Here is a 21,397-nt window from a genome sequence, read left to right on the forward strand (position 1 = left end):
CGCCTCCAAAGCTAAAAATAAACTACATTTCTTACAAGTATCATTATCACTAAAGGAGGACGAGGAATAACTTAACATCTGACACGTAGAGCAGGAGAGAGCAGGAGAGGGAGAGACAGAAAAAGAAGCCATTGTATCCATCCCTTAGATCATTATTTTTCTTCTCTGTCTCTATCCTGTAGTGCTCCTCCCCTCCTTTCTCTCCCCCTTTCTCCTCCTGATGTGTGATTATCAAGTAGCAGCACTCCAGTCGGAAATCGACCACTCCTCCGACATGTACAAATTACCCCTAATGATGAGCCTGTCAGGGAAAATAGCAGGGGCGCATGGCCAAGCACTCCACCCCCAGAGAAGCTCAAGTGTCTTCTGTGATCGGGGCACAGATCTATACAACCCCCTGCCATTGTCTTCCTCACTATCAGCTGGAGGATTTCTATTAGCATTGGCGGCTCTGAGCTGCTGTCAAGCTGTAGCAACTGAACCACCTACAATAGAACTGCCATGCTAATAGCCTGTAATTAGTGTTGTGTTAACAGACCTTGTTACAGGTGTCTCAGTGTCACACATTTGGTTTTGGCATCCCGATCCAGTTATGATTCAAGAGTGTGTGTGCTTGTGTTTGATTACAGAGAAAAGGACAGACAAGTCGGCTGTGTCAGGCGCCATTCGCCTCCAAATCAACGTAGAGATCAAAGGAGAGGAGAAAGTGGCACCGTATCATGTGCAGTACACCTGTTTGCATGAGGTATTTGATCCCTCAGAAGCCATACAGGATTATGTTATTTTATTTCAGGATCAGAAGTGTAATTAGTTTTAAAAACGATGATGACTGATGATCAATACTATATCACCAAAGGTCTTAACTCTTGTACGTTCTATGGGTGTTTACTTTTGACTCATTTGATAATCTGAATCTGTTGTTATTACACTTTTTATTTGGAATCTAGTCAGAAAGTAGCAAACACTTGGGCCTTATTGACAAATGATATGAATGATCTTTGTTAAGATTAAAATAGAAAAGAATACTCTTGTAACATTTACGATATCCCCCTTCTTCACACCTCTGTACAAATATAGTGTTTAAGGAATATTCTGTGGCTCACAAACAGACTGTAAGGAACCGTTGGGCATACACCTCTACTGTACAGGCGTATCATAGTAAGTCCACCTCTAAAAGGTTATTTAAATGGAATTCACACGTTTTGTATGTTCCCTGCAGAACCTGTTCCATCACTGGACTGATGTGCTTGGCCAAGGTGTGGTGAAAATCCCCGAAGCTCGTGGGGATGACGCATGGAAGGTTTACTTTGATGATGTCGCTCAGGAGATAGTGGACGAGTTTGGCATGCGCTACGGCATTGAATCAATCTACCAAGCAATGACGTGAGTCACAGAAAAAAAAAAGGATCCACATCCATGGCTCTGTGTCTTTATGGCCATGTGTTTGTACCCTCTTTGTACCCCTTCCCCCCTTCTTCTTCTTCCTAGCTCTTCTTTTTGCTCCCTTGACAAAGTGCCTCTCAGTGCTGTTGCCTTCGCATTTTGTCCTCCAAATGGAGGTAAATCAATTATGATTGGGCTGAGATGGGGTCATGCTCCATCCAGATGCCTCACAGCTGAACCCATATTTCACAGAAGCACACTTCAATGGTCCATCCATTAGCTTATACAGTACATAGCTGCTAGGTGATGGGCAGATGGAATGACTGTTCCTGATAGGGATCATTAGGTGAAAACCAGCCCCTTAAGAGAATACATGCAGAACAAATAAGGGCCCAGCTATTCAGTCTAGTGGAACAATGTTGTGATCCTCTTCTCTGTGGCAATAGACGGTCTTATTATGCTTACAAATAGGAGTAGTAGTAGACATGCTGCCCGTGTCTTTCTTAAGCTTTGTCACTGCTTTTTTCGTTTAGGCACTTTGCCTGTCTTTCGTCCAAGTACATGTGTCCCGGTGTCCCTGCAGTGATGAGCACCCTGCTGGCCAATATCAATGCCTTCTACGCCCACACAACCGCCTCTACCAATGTGTCCGCCTCAGACCGCTTTGCTGCCACCAATTTTGGGGTTTGTATTTGTATGCACACACACACACACACACACACACACACACACACACACACACACATAAGTATTTCTGGCCCTCTCTTTCTTTTCTAAAGGTTATATATAATCACATTCTGTCTCCTCTATGTTGTACATATCTGTCTTTGTATTTCCATTCACTATGATGTCATAAATTGTTTTTGTTTCTTTTATCCCCCATGCAGAAAGAACGCTTCGTTAAGCTTTTAGATCAGCTACACAACTCCTTGCGCATTGACCTCTCCACCTACAGGGTAAGATTTCTACAGTACAAAATAACTACAACCTCCACGTGTGACTGATAGTATAAATGAAAAGTGAAAGTTCAATATTTATGTTTTATTTAGTAGCTCTCAATAATTAGTCGTTGTAGTTCTCTGTGATCATTTCTTGAGTTTAATGGATCCATAAACCTCTAGTCAAAAAAATATTTTACTACTGCTGCTGTTGATGGTGTTTGCTAACACAATCATAAGCAATGACACCAAGTGCTGAAGCTCTAGAAAAGCATGTCACCTTACATTTGATTTACATTTTGTGACATGACACAAAGGAATATATTTTAATAATTTAATGTCTGTCTACACATATATACTGTGAAGGCAATCCCATTTTCATTAGAGATGCACCGATCCACTTTCTTCCAGTTCCGATGTGATTCCGATACATATGTACAGATGCCAATACTGATTTCGATATTTCTATTATCATAACTAATAATGTTATTTCTGTTGTTGTTAGTATGTGTAAGGCTGCACAAAGCTCTATTACACCTGGCATTGCATCGTGCTGGCTTCACATACAAACAAGAAGCAGCAACAACTGTCTGGTTTCAAGTTAAATATTTTAAACTGAAATGTAAGAGTTGTACTTTAGATCATACAGAAGGAGCTGTTCCATCTCGTCTGAATGTCTTGATGTTGATGATTTGTTGACATTTCTTGCAGTTCAGTCTGAATGTCTTCAAAGGGTGACTGTGCGAGTTGAGATAGCTTTAAGTGTCCAACAATCTTTCTCAATCAGTTACGTGGATCAGCGCCGTCAGTCCAATATCCAATCCATAAATTTTGTCAATATTGGACCCGATGCCAATATAAGATTTGATCGGTCCCATCTCTAATTTTAATTCTTTAACAGGAATTACAAGCAAAGACATTGAAATGTGCTTTATGCCTGTAAGGGTCATTTATTCTATTTTGCAATTAAACCTTTTTTTTCCCTCTGCAGAATCATTTCCCTGCCAGCAGCAAGGATCGCCTGCAGGATTTAAAATCCACAGTGGACCTTCTAACAAGCATCACCTTCTTCAGGATGAAGGTAGTTTACTGTGTTTCAGGTTTTGCATCTGTACTGTTGTTGCTTTCAAAACGTTCTCAGAAGTGAGTTAAATGATAGTTTATTTATTGGACATGTTTCCATAGCTTGCCAGAAAGTTGCCTCTTGAAAACACACTGTACTTGATGAATAACTTTGCTCATAACCATGTTTAAATGGAATCTGGGTTTAGCAGTCATTCACTCCTAATGTTCCAAATCTGGTGTTTAGGTTCAGGAGCTACAGTCTCCACCAAGAGCCAGCCAAGTGGTGAGGGACTGTGTCAAGGCCTGCCTCAACTCTACATATGACTATATCTTCAATAACTGCCATGAGCTGTACAGCAGACAGTACCAACCTATCGACACTGTGAGTCACACTCATTATCCAACTGTGCCAGTGAAAAAGTGCAGCATTGATACTTTATCAGAATTGACATTTCTCCTTTTTTTTTTACATTCAGACCAACTGTATGTTGGGGAACATAATACGTAGTAAAGTACAGGTCTACTAAACTAGATTTAAAGTTCATTGTTTTGATTGTTTAACCCCTATGAAATCTATTTTAAGGGCCTGACTGTTGTGTTTTATCTAGAGCAAGGAGGAGCTCCCATTGGAGGAGCAGGGTCCAAGTGTAAAGAACCTGGACTTCTGGCCCAAACTCATCATGCTCATTGTCTCCATCATCGAAGAGGACAGGAACTCTTATACACCTGTGCTCAACCAGTAAGTGAACTACATACAACTCATTCATCTTTACTCGTTTAAGATGGCAGATCATATGCAGAACTTTGGTTAAATCTGTAGTGGCAGTTTGCTACGTAGTAAGAATGGTCATAACATGTAATATGGCTGCTTCAGTCACTCAGAGATATTGTGTTTGGTTTTGTGTTTTGGTAGGATTCATGTCACATTTGTCAAAACTTGACCTCTCTTTTAGATTCCCTCAAGAGCTGAATGTAGGGAAGGTGTCGGCAGAGGTCATGTGGACGTTGTATGCTCAAGACATGAAGTACGCTATGGAAGGTAAGTCACATTCATGGTCAGTGTGCACTGTACAACTAAAGGTCATTACCATAGTTAGTTTTCATTTTTTACTGAATAATTAATTGTGTTTTTCACTGTCAATAATGTCAGACCCCCCCCCCCCCTTCTGCCTGAAAATCTATCGAGCACATTAAGAGATATCTTTAGTTTGTATATAAATATAATGCTGGTCGGCTCGTTTTAGTCAGCCAATCTATCTAGATGCAGTCAACCACCACGTCTGTCTTTACAACTGTAGCTATACTTTGTCTTATAGTGGACGAGACGCCGCCATCTGTTCCCACAGGTGTAGGCGTCGTTCAGTTTTTACTCTAAGGGACCTTTGTGTTGACGTTTTTTGAAGAAGCAGGAGGACTCTCCTTTTGAAGATGCAAATGTAAATAATGCGGTAAAAGAAAGAAACACTTCAGTTACACTCTAAACAGCTACAACACAGACAGATTCTAATTCACAGGTCGGTAAATACAGGTGTTTACTAAGTCCTTTGGGTGTCTCATTAAGATGCACAAGTTACGTTAGTGTCTGTTATAGACTGGAGAGATAGGGATCTAGCCAATATGGCTACATTTTGATTCAGTCCCGACCTGCAGTGTGTTGGCTGCTCTACAGTACTGCACAATGACTGATGCGCAGAAATGTCCCAAACAAACACAGCATCATGGTGAGACAACATGAAAAAAACAGACATAGGGCAGGGTCAGTTAAGATACAAACTGTACACTTCAACTGGATTATCAGTGATCATTTTTTGTCAAGAGTTTTTTGAAAAGTCCTCTTGATTCCGCTTTTTATTACTGTCAACAATGGGCATATTTCAAACGAGTTAAAATATGTTCAATTACTTTTTCTGTACCAGCATTGTGTTTAGGTTTGTATTTAAAAACAAGGAAGTTCACAATGTTGGTTTCCAAGTGATTATATTTATTTTGCCATGGTATCAAAACGGGTGTTGAGAATGTTTAATTGTTTTTGTATTTCATACTGAAGTTTAAAATGTTAGTATTGTGAAGACCCTATATATTAATTGAATGGATTGGGAATTCTGAACAAGATAGTTTTGACTCACAACACAGAAATATGTTTTCTAACCTCAACTTTAAGTGGAGTATTTCAAAATATCACAATAGGTATTGTATCGTATAGTATCAGGAAGTCCATGCTAATTACCAGCTGTAGTAATATATGATAGTCCTTACATACATTTGTTCTTCAGCATCCTGTCAGGCCCCACCATATAATCACAGCAGCATTATTCTGAACTTGAAATGGCAAATTCTAGGGTACAATTGATTGAATGGCATGGAAGTGTGAAAGAGTGACATAATCACAAAAAGAGTTTCAAAGCTGCTTATGTCTCCCAGCGGACTCTCACTGCTGTAGTGTGCTGTACAGTAGAGCAGCTCCAGTTCCCAGAGGAAGTCAGCCTTTATCCTACCCCTTTCCTCCAAATGAATCCCCTACATAGACTTTGACTGTGAAATATCAGTTTCACATACTACAGTACAGAAGCTGCAGCCCCTTCACTTTCAATCTGCATTAAAAAGTGAGAGACATATGCTCAGAGATGGAATAAGTCCAAAGAGATTATGCTTTATAAGTACAACCAAAGTGTGCTTTAGACTGCTGAAATTTAAGAACCTCATTTTTAGTAGGTCACTAAAAAGTAAGTTGTTGCCAGCCTGGTTAGATCTGAGATATTTAGAATGGGGGGGGGGGTGCCTTGCACAGGAAGTGAACTGGCACCTTTTGGGCTACCAGACCAATTTCCAGACATGGTCTGCACTGGGAATTGAACCAGCGGTCCTCCTTTTCCCAATTCAAGTCCATACAGGCTGAGTTGTACTTTGACTTTAAATAAAGTATGTGAATTGGGAATTACCTTTTAGAGGATAAGGGGTGAGTTAGCTTTTGTAGTTAGGATAGATTCTGTCTTGAAACAACTCTTACATGCCCAATATGATTGTACAGGAAAAGCACTGTGTGTGCTTTCAATGTACAATCATATGAAACCATAAATAAACAATCATACAAACCTAATTAAGATGTGTTAAAGGGACATTCTGATAAGTTTTCTGAATAATGAAGGTCTCAGATCTTATATTATTATATTTTATTCTTATAGGTAGTCTGGATTTTAAAATACCAGTAAAAACAGTTTACACATTTAAATATAATAAATTCTGTCAAGGACTTAATTTTTGATCTATAACCAAAACAAACTTGCTTCATAATGGTACCCACACATTGGGCTACTCATGGGGGACAATAGTCTTCACTCTTTGTGAAAATAACTAAATAAATAAATAACCCCTTCATTTCAGCAGAAGAAAAAACAAGGCTTCAGCAGAATTTTGTATTTTGTGTGTAATACACACAACACAAAACATTTACCGGTAAGTGTTTTGTAAGTTTGCTCAGAGAAGGAGAGAGGAGAAATTGGTGAACGGGCAGCTCTACAGAAGAAACTTATATCATTTTAATGTAACATGAATTATATTTATATAACAATATTGTCTTACCCTATATCTCATTTGAAAATTGATATATCTTAAAGACTCTATATATTGCCCAGTCCTACTCTTCACCAATGACGTTTTGCTCATCCATTATTTGTGTAGCTTCTAATCGAGGACTTTGAAAAGAGTTGTGTAAACAAACAGAGCAGAGAGCCAGATCGTTGACTTACAGTTCACATAATGAGTCACAGATTCCTTCGATACCATCCTGTTAACAATCCAAGTCTGTGTATGGCCTGAGACTCTTTCTTTTCTTTCTCTGGCACACAAACTCATCCCACTGCTCACAGGCTCTTTGATGTGTTTGTGTCTGCAGAGCACGAGAAGCACAGACTGTGTAAGAGCACCGACTACATGAACATGCACTTCAAGATCAAGTGGCTCTACAACGAGTACGTCAAGGAGCTGCCCAACTTTAACGGGGTCGTCCCGGACTACCCATCGTAAGTGTCTTAAACTCACTCACTCACAGCTAAGGTGGGGGGGGCATTACGATTCTATTAGAATAACATCCCTTTGATCATTTATTTAATTGATGAACCCTAGCCCAGGTAGAAGAACGATGAATAACAAAGTCAAACTTTTATATAACTGGGTACGTTTATCCCTTTTTATATAATTTTAAAAATAATTATGTTGTTGTCTTTACTTCCCCGTGTAGATGGTTTCTACAATTTGTGCTGCAGTGGTTGGATGAAAATGAGGACGTCTCCATGGAGTTTATGCATGGGGCACTTGAGAGAGACAAAAAAGATGGAGTAAGAAAATTATTAAAGGACTTTTGACATTTTGTTTCCTCTACTAAGAAGTTATTTTATCTTGTTTCTGTAATTTTTTTCTTTATTTATTGAGATAAAACGTATCTAATCTAATTTCTGAGTCCATATTTAGAGACACAGTATCAGCATGTGACCCTTCAAAAAGTGAATCTATAGCATGTTGAGAATATTTAACCATGTAAAATATTGAATAAAAGATAATAATAATTATTTTTGTGTGTGTTTTCCCACCCCTCCCCACACTGACTTAGTTCCAGCAAACGTCTGAGCATGCTCTGTTCTCCTGCTCTGTGGTGGACATCTTCACCCAGCTCAACCAGAGCTTTGAGATCATCAGGAAACTGGAGTGTCCTGATCCCAATGTGTTGGCTCAGTACAGCCGCCGCTTCTCCAAGGTAAGGCCGGAGCTCCATGTGGATTTGGATCTTAATATGCTATCATCGGTTGTCACAGATTATTTGGACTGTAAATTCTGAAACAGCTTCTGAGTATTACATGTGATAGAAATGTTCTGCTGCAGCATTGTCTCGAAGGATTGTATGATATTTAAAGAAAAGAAAATGTTGAGTTAGGGATAGTGTTCCCCTGCTTTGGGACAGAGGAACAGAACAGTAGTGTCATTGGATTTTGCTTTCATGCATGCAGGGGAAATACACAAAAGGACAGTCAGAAATAATGGAATCGGGGACAAGTGGTCTTTCAGAACTACTGCCAAAATGTGTCGATATGTTGTGTAATCTTCTCTTTATCTCTCTTTTTAGCATTACATCAGTTTTTATGTAAATATTTCAATCAATTTAATCATTTTATAAATAGTTTCAAATGGAAATGTCATGTTGTACAAAATGTTAACATATGTATTTCTCTTCATCTTCACAGACTATTGCCAAAGTTCTTCTTCAGTACAGTGCCATTCTGACCAAAAGTTTCCCTTCTTACATTGACAAGGAGAAGATTGTAAGTTTTCAACGCCTCAAAGAGATTTCCTCATTTTGTAACCGTTATATATTCTGTGTGACAAAAAATTTGTATTCTGGTGGTGCAGTGGTTAGAGTGTGCGCCCCATGTATGGAGGCTATAGTCCTCCAAGTGGGCAGGATCAAATCCCACCTGTGGCTCTTTTCCTGCATGTCACTCCCCACTCTCTCTCTCCCCGACTCTATCCACTGTCCTATCTCCACATTAAAGGCCTCCATTAAAAATCTTAATAATAATAAAAAAATATTGTATTCTAAAGACACTTATGTAGTTGAGTTAGATATTCACTTAACCTTGTGTTAAATTTGAAACTTGATCCAAAGGAAACTGGACTGGTTGAATGTCTTGAAGACGTTTCTTCAGTTCTAAACTATCTAGTGGACAGAGCTAGAAATGTCTCTGTGGATCATCTGATGTGTGTCATCCTTGATCATTAGCATGCTAATGATCCACAGAGACTTTACATTTCTAGCTCCGTCCACCAGCTTGTTTAGCACTGAAGAAACCTTTCTGTGGAGAAATGTCTTCAAGCTCTTCAAGCAGTCCAGTTGCCTTTGGATCAAGCTTGGTTTACCATGACCTACACAGACATTACCTCGTGTTATTTTCACAAAATACAAATCCAAGCAAAGTTTGAATTTGACTTTTGTCTTCTTTTTTTAAAAATTCTGTGTTCAAGGTTTACATTTTGATTCAACATCATTTTTAAATGCTGAATAGGTCCAGCTTCTAACCATCTCTCTTTTTTTCCTGTGTCCCTCTGCAGCCATGTGTCCTGTTGAATAATGTGCAGCAGTTAAGAATTCAGCTGGAGAAGATGTTTGAGTCGATGGGTGCCAAACAGGTATGTTTAAAGATGGAGGTGTGGATGACACATGTAATGTTCTTTGAAATCAAACTAATTGGATGTCAGTGCCTAGTATGATTTTGCTGGTTTCATATTTATGAGCCAGCAATTTTGAATCAACTAAACCTCACTAAAGTTTCTCTCTGGATCGATAACAGTAGATGTTTAGGGCTGGTTACTCGTACAACAGGCGTATTTTTGTCTCCTGTAAATCAGACAGCAACAGAAGAAGCGCGGGTATGTACCGTCGTGGTTGTTTAAACCATGAAGTAGATTTCTGTTAGAACTGGATTACCATAGATCAGTAAGGTCAGAGGAGTTAGACTCTGTACTGTCTTATAGGCTAGAGCAGTGGTTCTCAACTGGTCTAGTCTAAGGACCCAACACCAACTCCTTCATAAAAAGTGTGACCCAAATTTCTGATATTTTTTCAACCAATCAGATTAGTTGAATGAATAGTGCAGTTTGGACCTCAAATGGTACAAAACATATGATGAAACAAAGAGAAAGAACAAAACCGACAAGTTTTAAGACTTTTTACACATCTTGTATTTTTTCTGTTCGAGTCCCACTTTTGGGTCCCAACCCACCAGTTGAACCACTGGGCTAGAGGATATTGAGGCAGAGACTAAATTGAATCATGTCCTCTGTAATAGTATCACTAGTGTAGCTGCTTTAGGACAATCACTGGCTCCTCTGTCACCCATGGCCTCCCTCTGCTTTGAATTTGAATAGCAGATTATTTGTAGCATTGCGTAGTCGACTTGCTGTTTCGTAGCAGTTTGAACTTGTAGCAGAATTTTCAATCAGTGTGTTCACTTTGCAACTAAAGCAAGATGAAGTGGTGGAGGAGGAGGAGGCAGGAGAGGAAGAGGTAGGTTTCCAACATGGTGTGAGCATGTCTATAATTGACTTATTGACTATTACACTTCTTACTCGTCTTCCTTTGGTTCTCACAGCAGCTCATAACTGAGGACGAGGAAGCTAAGACTCTGGTGGGCAGCGTAGATTTCTTTGTAGTAGTGAGTGATGTTTAGAGACTTCTAGAGCCATAATCCTACATAGACAACCCCTCTCTAGCATGAATGAACAGTAGCTTAACTGCTTTAGTCAGGTGTGTCTTTTCTTTTAGAGTTGAAACTATCAGCTCCAGCTAATGTTGATCAGAAAGTCTTCAGTAGTTTGTGTGTTAAGTTTTAAACTAAGTGCTGACCCACATTTCAAGGCAACCCGCCCAGTTATTGTGGGAGTGTAATTATGATTTTATGTTTGAGAGGTAAAAATGTTGCTCTAAATTATCCAGAAGATGTTGAGATATTTCACTGGATTTGTTGCATATCTGCTTGCATGGTTTAAATTTTAAAAAAAAAATACTTAAACAATACAAAGAAAATATGCTGGACGTTTCTAGCTTACATGGAAAAACGTTTTTGTTTACTATCACTATTAACAGTATGGATCAAAGACCACTTTTATGGTTGGGCAATCAATGACAATTTTGGCTTCCCAAGATCATGAAAACAACATCATCGAGATTAAACGATTACTGTGCAGAAATGTTGCGTCGTTTTGTCTACAGGTTTTGTCATCTGGTAAAAGTTCTTGTTATATTTGGGCAACAAAAGTACATCAACTCTACCTTAAAAAATAGTTCATGTATATTTATATATATATATATATATATATATATGTATATATATATATATATATAGATATCCATATTTTTTCACGGTTTGATTTTTACTTATTACTTGTTTTTGGGAGTGTTGGAGTGTGATACATGCATGTGATGCAGATGTAAAATCAACGAGTAATGGTGTTTAATAATAGTGATGTCAATATCAATCCAAATAATCCTGATTATGATTGTTGCTGTAATCCAGCAGCCCTAACAGGTTTGCAGCATTGTCTGTCTGTGGTTTATTGGTCCAACAAGTTGAGTCCTCTAACTGAATGCTGTTTAAGTGTGTTTGAACTATTGACATGATTGTGTTCTTTAATTAAAAAAAAAAAAAAACAGTTTTAATGATCTGCTATAATGCTTTAAAGATAAATATCTACCTAATCATATTTCACTAAAAACTGAAACCATGTTGAATACATTTTAAATTGGAGTATACCATCACCAAAACACAATCAACCTAGTTATTTAAGCTAAGAAAGCATAGCTGCCCCCCCCCCCCCCCCCCCCCCCCCCCCCTGTCTTTTAAATTAGCTGTGCCATTGTTGTTAATGTGTAAAAAACTAACCTGGCACAATGTCAGTAGTTCCTCTTCATTTACGTTTTTCTATAAACACTTAATCTTAGGCTAGGCCTGACAAGCTCACGATTGCTCTCACTTGTTGCTCTTTAGTTCAGTTGTCTAATTGTGTGTGTGGCAGAGAACATAAATAGATACGTAATGCAAAACAAGTATGACAGTGTGCAACTTAACTACATTTTTACACACTTTGAAGTCACAACATTTACTGAGACGTTTTTCTTTTTGAGGGATAGTGAAGTCACTCTGGTGTTTCTCCTCTCTTTTCTAGCGCAACAATAGATTGCTAGCATGGCAGGCAAGTTCAATGTATATGTGAGCATGTTTTCATGATGCATGCTTGCATATACTCTGCAAATGAAATTGTGCATCTCTTTTTATAATTTTATGAAAAGAGTTTCTGACTTTAGCTTTAAAGCTTCATTTAATGTTTGTCTTTTCACTGCACCTCCTAGTTTGAGGAGAGTGATGAGGAGGAGGAGGAGGAAGTAGGGGAGGAAGGGGTGAAAATTGAGGTTGAGGTTTGTTGCAGACGAATGTTGTTGTTTTTTTTACTCATCAGTCCAAGTCATTCTTGTCCTCCGTCTTCATACTCCCACTGTCACCGGTGATTTGACTGAAACAATTCACCATCCCTTTTGTTGTCAGTGTGGAGTTTTTGTGCTCCTTTTGTCTCATCATCCGTGTTGATTTCTAAATTATTTCAGTGGCATTTCCCCCGGCCTTTCCTCAAATGGTCACTCATTTCCTTTTACAAAAAAGCTTCTTCATGAACTTTTTGTTGTACCCTTCTTTTAATTTGTTTTTTTCTTTGAAACTTTTCTTTTGCTATAGACTGATCAGGAAAAGGTGGGTGCAAATATTATTAATAAGTTATTACTCTCAATCTCAATATCTTCCCGTATTTGTCGTGATCTATACGTTTTCTAACTCCCCAAAAAACATGCAATTAGAAATCTTCTAAACTTTATTATTGAGCCTGTTTGTAAATGAAGACCCCCCCCCCCCCCCCCCACACACCCCTAGTTATGCTACAGCAGAGCTTTTCTTTTTCTTTGACGGCTTTTAATTTAGATTTTTCTTTTTAAAAAATCAAACATTCCCCCCACACAAAGATGGATGCCCCAGTAGAAAAGGTACGTCACATGTATACCGAGGTGCAAAAGGGCCTTGTGTACAGTAATGGCTATTGGTCATCTGTAGTTTCCCTCATATCATAAATGCAATCAAATTCCACATGGGAATGACTTGATCAGTGAAGGTTGTCCTGTGTTTACCTCCACCTGTCTGTGCTGTCGTAGACTGAAAACACATTGGAAGACAAGAAGGTGAGTTTAGTTGTTATCATGCACACAGGATGACAGAGTCTCAGGCAGAAACACATTCTGCACATTCCAAACAGAAAACAATCCATCCCCAGCTGACTCTCCACCCTGAAGCCTTCCCTCTCGTCTCAGTCTCTCCTCACTAATAGTGCTATTCCAGCCTGACAGGCCATGAATCAAATGACCATTGAGATCATTGACTTAATGAGCCAACGCCATGGCTCCATCCATATGACCTGGCTTCCCTTCAGGCAGTGTTTATTTAGATGATGCCACAGTGTACCTGTGTTAGGTATGCTGGAGGTACATGGCTCTTTCACTCCTACTTGTTCCCTCACCCTGTGCTTGTTCGACATCTGAATATCTAAGACAAGTCTTGGCAGTATTAAACTTTTCTTTTTCAATGTGCTCTCTATGAAAGTTGGAGACGGCTGGTAAAAAGGTGGGTTTCCTCAGCTGTATGTGCAGAATTTTAATCTGTCTATTCATTCTGTCATTTATTTCCTTTTGCCATTTTAATTTTATGAACTACAATCATGGTGATTCAGCTGAAAATGATCTGCAACAGTACCAAAGAACACAATAATCTGCTAATTAATAATCTACTTATTCAGGTTGACATGGTGCTCCACAAACTGCTTTCTTTCTTTTTTAAATCTCGTACTTCAGCTTCTAGCTTGTTCATTGCTGTGCATCTTAAAAAGTCGATTTTTTTTTTGTCCAAAAGCTGAAATTTTTTAAGTCTTATATAAACTGTTGAAAATTCACTGAACCCACAGTGCCTCCAGTGGAGAGGGGTGTCATACACATTGATTTCTCCACTCTCCCCAGTTGAATTATTCTCAACTGAAACATTTTTCAAAAAGCTTTGGACGTTTTTTGGAGTGTATCTATTTTGACCTGTTTAAGATAAACATATAAAAGCTGTGCTTGTATTCTTTCTGCCTGTCTTTCTACAGATGGACACCGAGGCCGGTGACATACTGAACGACCTTCAGGTGAAACTGAACAATGTGCTGGACGAACTCAGCAGGACATTTGGGAACAGGTAGAGTAATCCAGGAGCCTTAAACAAATACAAAACCCCACACACACATGTACACACACACACACACACACACACACACACACATTTACTATAAGATCATAGCCCACACATGCATTTTTGCTGATTAATACTCTGCTTTCTTTTCAGTTTTCAGATCCGGATTAATGAGTGTATGCGTCAGATGTCGTCTCTGCTCTGCCAAATCAAGGGACCTCTCAACGCCAACAACAAAAACCAGGTGGACGCTGACTCTGACAACATGCTACGTCCACTCATGGACTTTCTGGATGGAAGGTGAGAGGATTCATTTACATCTGGGACAGCTCTTACCATACCAACAATGTGACTTGTGTGAGGATACCCTAATGATTTCAGCTGCTGCTGCTGATCCAATCCTCTCCCAAATGCCAAACTGCACCCTGTATGTTGATTCATTTTCACCAGTCATTTCTTCTGGGTTCTAAATTTCTGTCCTGCATATGATCTTGTAGAGATTTGTTACATAAAGTTACATAAGTTAGATGTCAGATTCCATATCTAGCTCCGACTAGGTTAGCACCGTTTGTTGTTATGTCTCATCACCTTGAGTTCATCTGTTTTTGTATGCTTGTACATATTTACAGGCTGACACTGTTTGCCACTGTATGTGAGAAGACTGTGCTAAAGCGTGTGTTGAAGGAGCTTTGGAGGATTGTGATGACCAGCCTGGAGAAGACTATTGTCCTACCACAGGGCAATGATACCTTTGTAAGATTAAAACACTCTGTTTGTGTGTGTGTGTGCTTGTATCAGCTTCTATTGATACTTAAAAAAGTGTTTTTCTTTAAGATGGTAACAGGTCAGCAAATCATTCCCCACTCTTTTTTTTCAGGGTGCACAGATTCTCTCAGCAGCAAAAGAACTTGGTCAGCTTTCAAAACTCAAGGTATTTTAACCCTTTCATGTGTTTAACACTATGAGAAGTTCTCTACAGTGGCTCAAAATAGCTCATAGCTGAGAAAGATGTGGGATATTTTTAAGGCTTTAACTCATGTCTTCTCCATTTCAATGTGCAGGATCACATGGCAGGGGAGGCTAAAAGCTTGTCTCCCAGGCAGTGTGCTGTCATGGACGTGGCACTGGACACGATCAAGGTCAGTTTATTCTGTAGGTTTTGGTTTCATTAGGCTGCAGGGCGGCTGTGGCTCATTTGGTTTTGATCCCCAGCTCCTGTAGCAACATGTTCACTGAGTCCTTGGGCAAGACACTTAACCCCGAATTACTCCCACTGCTTCATCAGCAGCGTATGCATGTGTATGAATGTGATAAGTTACTTCTGATGGTCTCAATACATAGCAACCTCTGCCATCAGGGTGTGAATGTGTAGGTGTGACATGCGGTGTAGAAGCGCTTTACAACAAGTAGTCAGAAGACTAGAAAAGCAATATACAAGCTCAAGTCCATTTACCATTTGCCTCATCATCTTCCATCCAATAAACAAGTGCCCTAAAAGGTCATGTAAGCAGCTTGTGTGTAACCTTAAGTTACCAGAATTTTTTTTTTGTAAAGGATTAAGTGGGTGAAATTTTATAAATCAGAATATATGAGCCAACCAAATAATTCTGGAAAAATGTCAGATCTGCATTGCTGCTGTTGCTTGTGTTTGTTAGTTTTTCTTTTATGATCAAAAGGTAAAACACTACTCTTTTATTCACAAGACGAACTCGTCCAACATGTTAACTCAAGTAGCTGTCGTTGCCTTTAATGTTACTACTACTCCCACTTTGCCATAATGCTTCTTCACATTGTTTTTTTCCTCGCAGCAATATTTCCATGCAGGAGGCAGCGGACTGAAGAAGGCTTACCTGGAGAAGAGTCCCGAGTTATCCTCACTACGGCACGCTCTGTCCCTCTACACTCAGACAACAGACACCCTCATCAAGACCTTTGTGACCACCCAGCATGCACAAGGTAGTCCAGATCACTGCCTCATCATGACACATCTAAGAGGACTTAATAAGAAAGCATTTCCTATGTTTCACCAGCAGAGGGCACTATGTGCACAAGGCTCTGCATAGAGTATATGACCTCTTTCATTTTCCACCTGCATCCTGTGTATTACAATGTGTTTTTTGAAGCTGGAATTTTGTGACATGTTATTGCTTTCTTCACTTTATCTCCTGTGCTGCCTGTGTGCCAGTGCACAATGGAAAGGGTATTAGGTTTACTCCTAATGAGAAAATACAGCCCAGCAGGGGTAGGTTTCATTGAAATCATTTTCTAGCCATCCTCTTTTTTTCTCAACCGTTCTCAATTTACCTCTAAAGCATACCCACTTAGGATGGGAAGGTCAACCCATGAGCTTATTTTTTCTTCTATATCGTCTTCTAAAGTTGAATCTTTATTTCCAGGCCAAATGTAAGCTCATTGAATGTGTTTTTTTTAACAAGGTTCCGGCTTAGACAAGCCAATAGGTGAAGTTTCTATCCAGATTGATTTGCACAATCCTGCCAAGGGGGATCGAAAAGTCACCGCCAAAGGTTTGTATTAGCTTTTATAACATGGTGCTAGATGTGTTTCATTGGTATTAAATGCTCTAATCTACTTGTGTCACCCTCTGCTTCTGTCTTTCCCCTATATTGTTGTGGTTTTGTATATTTAGTCATTGGAGCTAATGACTTAAAGTGGCAGACATCCGGCATGTTTCGACCCTTCGTGGAGATCTCCATGATCGGGCCAAACCTCAGCGACAGGAAGCGCAAATTTCAGACCAAATCCAAGAACAACAGCTGGTCTCCAAAATTCAACGAGACGTTCCATTTGTACGTACTCCCAACACCTGCTTGTGATTGATCATGAATATAGAAGGAACAAAAACATGTTTTTATTCTATTTTAATCTATGATGCTGTCTTAAAGAACAAGTTGTCATGTCACTGTAAGACAACATAGTTTGTGTTTTCCGACTGTGTGTATGTGGAGCTCCCGCTGTGCCATGCTCCCTGTAACATCCAAACACAATGTGAATTCACAGACAGGGACAACAATATTATGCTGTTGCGTAATCAATATGAATGTACAAAGACGTGATGGCAGTCTGAAAAGAGCTATTTACAGCTCCATGATGAAACGTGCTCACTACAGCTGGCCATTAGAGACAGTTATCTGAAGAAGATTATCTGTGTATATGTTAACCATTCAATTTACCAACTTTATTCAAAAGCTATTAGTCAGTTAATCACACATTAAGACAAGAAAAAAAAAGGTTTGCTTTTTGCTACAATCTGTATTAACAGCAAAATATCAGACATTATCTTGATTCATTCTAAATGTGTTTCTTTAATATGACAGTAATGATATTAATGTTTAGGACCATCAGTCAAAACTAAATAGCTTTTTTTATTGCAAATGTTGCTTATCTTTCTTTTTTTAACATTCTATAGGACCAAAAGATAAAACAGATCAAAATGTTTAGCATTGTATTTATTTGATATATTATTTAAATCCCTGCATGTTCCCCTGTGTTCTGTCTCCACAGTGTTCTGGGTAACCAGGACGGCTTAGAGTGCTACGAGCTGCAAGTCTGCGTCAAAGATTACTGCTTTGGCCGAGCTGACAGAGTCGTTGGCCTGACCGTGATCAAATTAAAAGACGTCAAGGGCAACTGTGCATGCTGGTGCCCACTGGGCCAACGCATCCATTTGGATGACACCGGTCTCACCGCCATGCGAATCCTCTCCCAGCGCTCCAACGATGATGTGGCCAAGGAGTTTGTGAGACTAAAATCAGAGACCCGCTCGGCTGAGGAGGGCAGATGAGGAGGAGGAGACAGAAAGGATGGCCTTTGAGTTTCAGGATTAGAGGAAGGATCTCATGTGACAGTCCTGATAAAAAGGCAGGGAATTATTTTCCATAAAAGCAATGTTAACTTTTTTTTATTAGATATTTAAAGTGTCTTACCTGCTTGACTGTTTGGCTCGCTGTCACCCTCACCCTCAGGGTGTTTTGGACCAACTCTCACATGTCACATTACTTAACAGAGCTACTGTACAGCAAACAACCACATAGACCACTTAGACCACTTTTCCACAAGCTCACTCAACCTTCCCACTCACCAGCTGTTTCACCAGGCAGTCACTTCTTATTCAAACCCCGTCTCCTCATCAGTCTGACGCAGAAGCCTCGACGGAACAGAGGATGCCAGGCTGCGCTGGACTGCCAAAAGAGTTCCCACACCTCCCCAGTGTGTTAGTGCAATACCCCCCCCCCCCCCCCCCACCTGGACCCCTTCACACCACAGGCCCTGTTTTGAATGCCTTATACTCTGCAAACTGTGATTGAGTGAAATCCGTCTATGATGGTTTGAGTCAATGTGAAAATCCTTTTGAAAAGACAACAGCTTGGAAACAGTCCTACTTCTCGTATAATTAGTATTAAAATATTGTTGCTGGTTTCACAAGTTGATCTTGTGCAGCACATGTTTTAATGAAAGGTACTTAAACCCTTCATTTGACCCCCTTCATTTCAGTTAAATGTGTGCCTTGTTACATCATCATGTTTCCTATTCACCCTGTATGTTAAAGGGGGAACTCCATTTAGGCCATGTTTACTTATTAGCTCCATCACCAACTCTTGGCTAATGTGGCCTACTGTAACCAGGATGTTGCAACCGTTTTATTTATTGTTTTATACATATTTATTATTTGCCTGTGCTGATTTCAGTTGTTGTTTACCGCTGGTAGCAGGCAATGTGTTTCTGCTGTACATATAATGTTCTACAGAAGAAGAGTTTCTTGACTAGATGAAAACATGCATCAGAATAAGGAAACAACCCGGCTTATATTATTCAAATTCTAGCAAAGTTGACAACTCTCGTCCTTGAGTTGTTTATTGATCCTGAAGAATGATCACAGGTGACAATAATCTTTCCTAAAATAATGTTTAAACATTTGAATATGGACTTCTTAGAGTGTAGAGTACCTCATGGTTTACATAGATCTTCCTGCTTCATTTTCTTCTGCTCTTCTATGAGTGGCCTTATTTTAGAATGTAAAATGTTCTTTAAATTCTTGTATTTCCGTTTGTTTTTAGCTGAGGATTTTAGCCACTACTGTACCATGATGTCAAATAATGTTTCCAAGTGATGCTCCTTATATTTTGTACTTTGTACCTTTTGATGATGTTGAACACTTTTTATGTAGAAGGTTTTTTCTTTGCCATCTGTTCTATTTGTGTTGTGTGTTTTATGATTGTTTCCCTTAATCTGATTCAATCACTTTAAATAATGTTGATGATTGTGATATAAGATATGTTTCAGTTTTGAGTCTTTTACACTGAGATGAGATGATTAATATGACAGAGAGAACCTCAGCGTGTGCACATTTTTAAACCAATCACTGTCTTGAAGAAATGAGATATTCACATTCCTCTTTGTTAGTGTTAATTAACCCTTATTAATAAATCAAGTTTGTTTTTGGTTTTTTTCAGAGGGGAAATGTTACATAGCCAATATGTAATATTAACATTCCTTGTGCCAAGTTGTATTTATGTTCATTTTGATTTTTTTTTTTTTTTTTTTTTTACTTCTACATTTTCTAACCCTTGCACTATCATGAAGTCATCACCACTGTTAACCAGTTCTACAAACTTCTATTCTGTGCTGTTTTCTTTTTGTCACTGCTTTTAAATGTTTTTGTCAACATGTAAACATTCCAGTCGATCATTTTTGTATAAAGTATTTGAGAAGTATCCCTGCCTGTGTCTTTCTTCTTTATTTATTTTTTTACAGAACGATGTGATATTCATCAAAGATTTGAAGTGAGTAGAAGTTTGGTACCATAAAACATCATTCATTCACGTCACCTTATGAAGCAACTTATTGCAGGATGTATTGAATTCACATTAAACAGAGAACATGAGGGCCAGGCATGTGAAAGATAGGAAATTAGGGGGGAATCTTTCATGCATTCCTATTCAAAGGTTGAATCGTGGAGAATTGCATTAAACTTTCGGTTTAAGTGCAGGTATATGAAAAAGAGGAGGATTCTTTCTTCACTGTATTTATGACATTTTATTTCAAGTTTTACCCTCAACCTATCTCCTTCATTCTGAAATGTTGGGTGCGTTCTCAAATCTTTCTTATAAAAAATAAAACAAGTGGATACCCTGCACTATACAGCTGAGTAACACCAATGCTATTCAATCCAGGAGATAACCTATTGTAAAGCAAAATGTTTCCTTTAAAAAAAAGAATTACCTATTTGGTCGCACTTCTGTTCTCATTGACTCTTTAGTGTTTTGCTCTTTATTTGGACAGGACAGTGGATAGCATCTGAAATCAGGGAGAGAGATTGAGTGGGTCTTGAACCCCGGCCACACATGATGATGACTACAACCTCTGAACATATGGTGAGCAAAATAACCACTAGTCCACCCAGTAAAAAGAAATTAAAGATGCCACTTGAAGACCTTTTTGGATAAAGCAGTTTTAAAGAGACTTAATTAAACAGACATCTGATTTTTGAATTACTTGGATTAATAAGTAGTGATAAAATGAAACTAAGCCTTCAGAATACTAGAATATTGAGCCCTTAACTCAATTTGTCTGAAGACAAGTTACACATTTCTATTTGTCCTCCAATTCATGTGCAGTGAAATAAATGTATTAAACATAGAATGTAAATATAAGGCATTAAACTGTTTCTCATAAGGTATTGTTTTATGTTTTGAAAAAAAAGCTTAGTCATTTGACCAGATATGCTCTATTAGCATGAACAATGACTCAAGGCAGAATCAAGACCTTGTTTTTTTGTAAAAAAAAAAAACTAAATTTAAAGTAATGCAGTAAAGATGGGAAACATGCCAATTGATGACACTATTATCCTTCATCTGCATATTGATCAAAACAATATTTAGCGTGTTAAGTATATTTTGCTAAAAACCATTATAGTCCAGTTTTCATCATGGCATAGGTCTTAAGGCATCTACCTTTTCTCAGTTTTGTATATGTAGGCCTACATCGCTAAAGGATCTAAAAACTTCTTCCACCACTGTTGGAACAAATCTAACCAAAACTTGAAGAAGTGACTCGCTTAACTTAGTCAGAAAATGTCTCTATAGTTTAATAGGCAGATGAAATATCACTGCAGCTATGTCCTGAATTTCTGTATTTCTTTATGTTAACATTTTAAGGATGCTTTTTAATTCCCTTTAACGGTCT

At 38.7% G+C, this 21,397-nt stretch overlaps 2 protein-coding genes across 3 annotated transcripts in view; one reads left to right on the forward strand and one right to left on the reverse strand.

Annotated features, from left to right (window-relative positions):
* LOC132992709 (protein unc-13 homolog B-like) overlaps positions 1–19,057 on the forward strand; it is a 71,470-nt gene extending 52,413 nt beyond the window's left edge. Inside the window, exons 18-40 of one of the 2 annotated variants that reach the window (XM_061062194.1) lie at positions 630–745; positions 1,220–1,383; positions 1,917–2,067; positions 2,271–2,339; positions 3,313–3,402; positions 3,631–3,768; positions 3,995–4,125; positions 4,340–4,425; positions 7,279–7,405; positions 7,624–7,720; positions 7,993–8,136; positions 8,621–8,698; positions 9,486–9,563; positions 14,112–14,200; positions 14,348–14,494; positions 14,824–14,947; positions 15,072–15,125; positions 15,256–15,333; positions 16,003–16,150; positions 16,380–16,436; positions 16,630–16,719; positions 16,842–17,001; positions 17,717–19,057. In XM_061062194.1, the coding sequence (XP_060918177.1) occupies positions 630–745; positions 1,220–1,383; positions 1,917–2,067; positions 2,271–2,339; positions 3,313–3,402; positions 3,631–3,768; positions 3,995–4,125; positions 4,340–4,425; positions 7,279–7,405; positions 7,624–7,720; positions 7,993–8,136; positions 8,621–8,698; positions 9,486–9,563; positions 14,112–14,200; positions 14,348–14,494; positions 14,824–14,947; positions 15,072–15,125; positions 15,256–15,333; positions 16,003–16,150; positions 16,380–16,436; positions 16,630–16,719; positions 16,842–17,001; positions 17,717–17,996 (2,696 nt within the window). In that variant the 3' untranslated portion in view covers positions 17,997–19,057. The remainder of the gene's footprint in view (positions 1–629; positions 746–1,219; positions 1,384–1,916; positions 2,068–2,270; positions 2,340–3,312; positions 3,403–3,630; positions 3,769–3,994; positions 4,126–4,339; positions 4,426–7,278; positions 7,406–7,623; positions 7,721–7,992; positions 8,137–8,620; positions 8,699–9,485; positions 9,564–14,111; positions 14,201–14,347; positions 14,495–14,823; positions 14,948–15,071; positions 15,126–15,255; positions 15,334–16,002; positions 16,151–16,379; positions 16,437–16,629; positions 16,720–16,841; positions 17,002–17,716) is intronic. The other variant, XM_061062195.1, reaches the window with a different exon arrangement.
* si:busm1-57f23.1 (uncharacterized protein LOC368621 homolog) overlaps positions 1–21,397 on the reverse strand; it is a 270,341-nt gene that overhangs the window by 13,824 nt on the left and 235,120 nt on the right. The gene's annotated exons all lie outside the window — the stretch shown is intronic.

This window comes from Labrus mixtus, chromosome 17 (assembly GCF_963584025.1).
Source record: "Labrus mixtus chromosome 17, fLabMix1.1, whole genome shotgun sequence".
In the NCBI taxonomy this organism is placed as follows: Eukaryota; Metazoa; Chordata; class Actinopteri; order Labriformes; family Labridae; genus Labrus; species Labrus mixtus.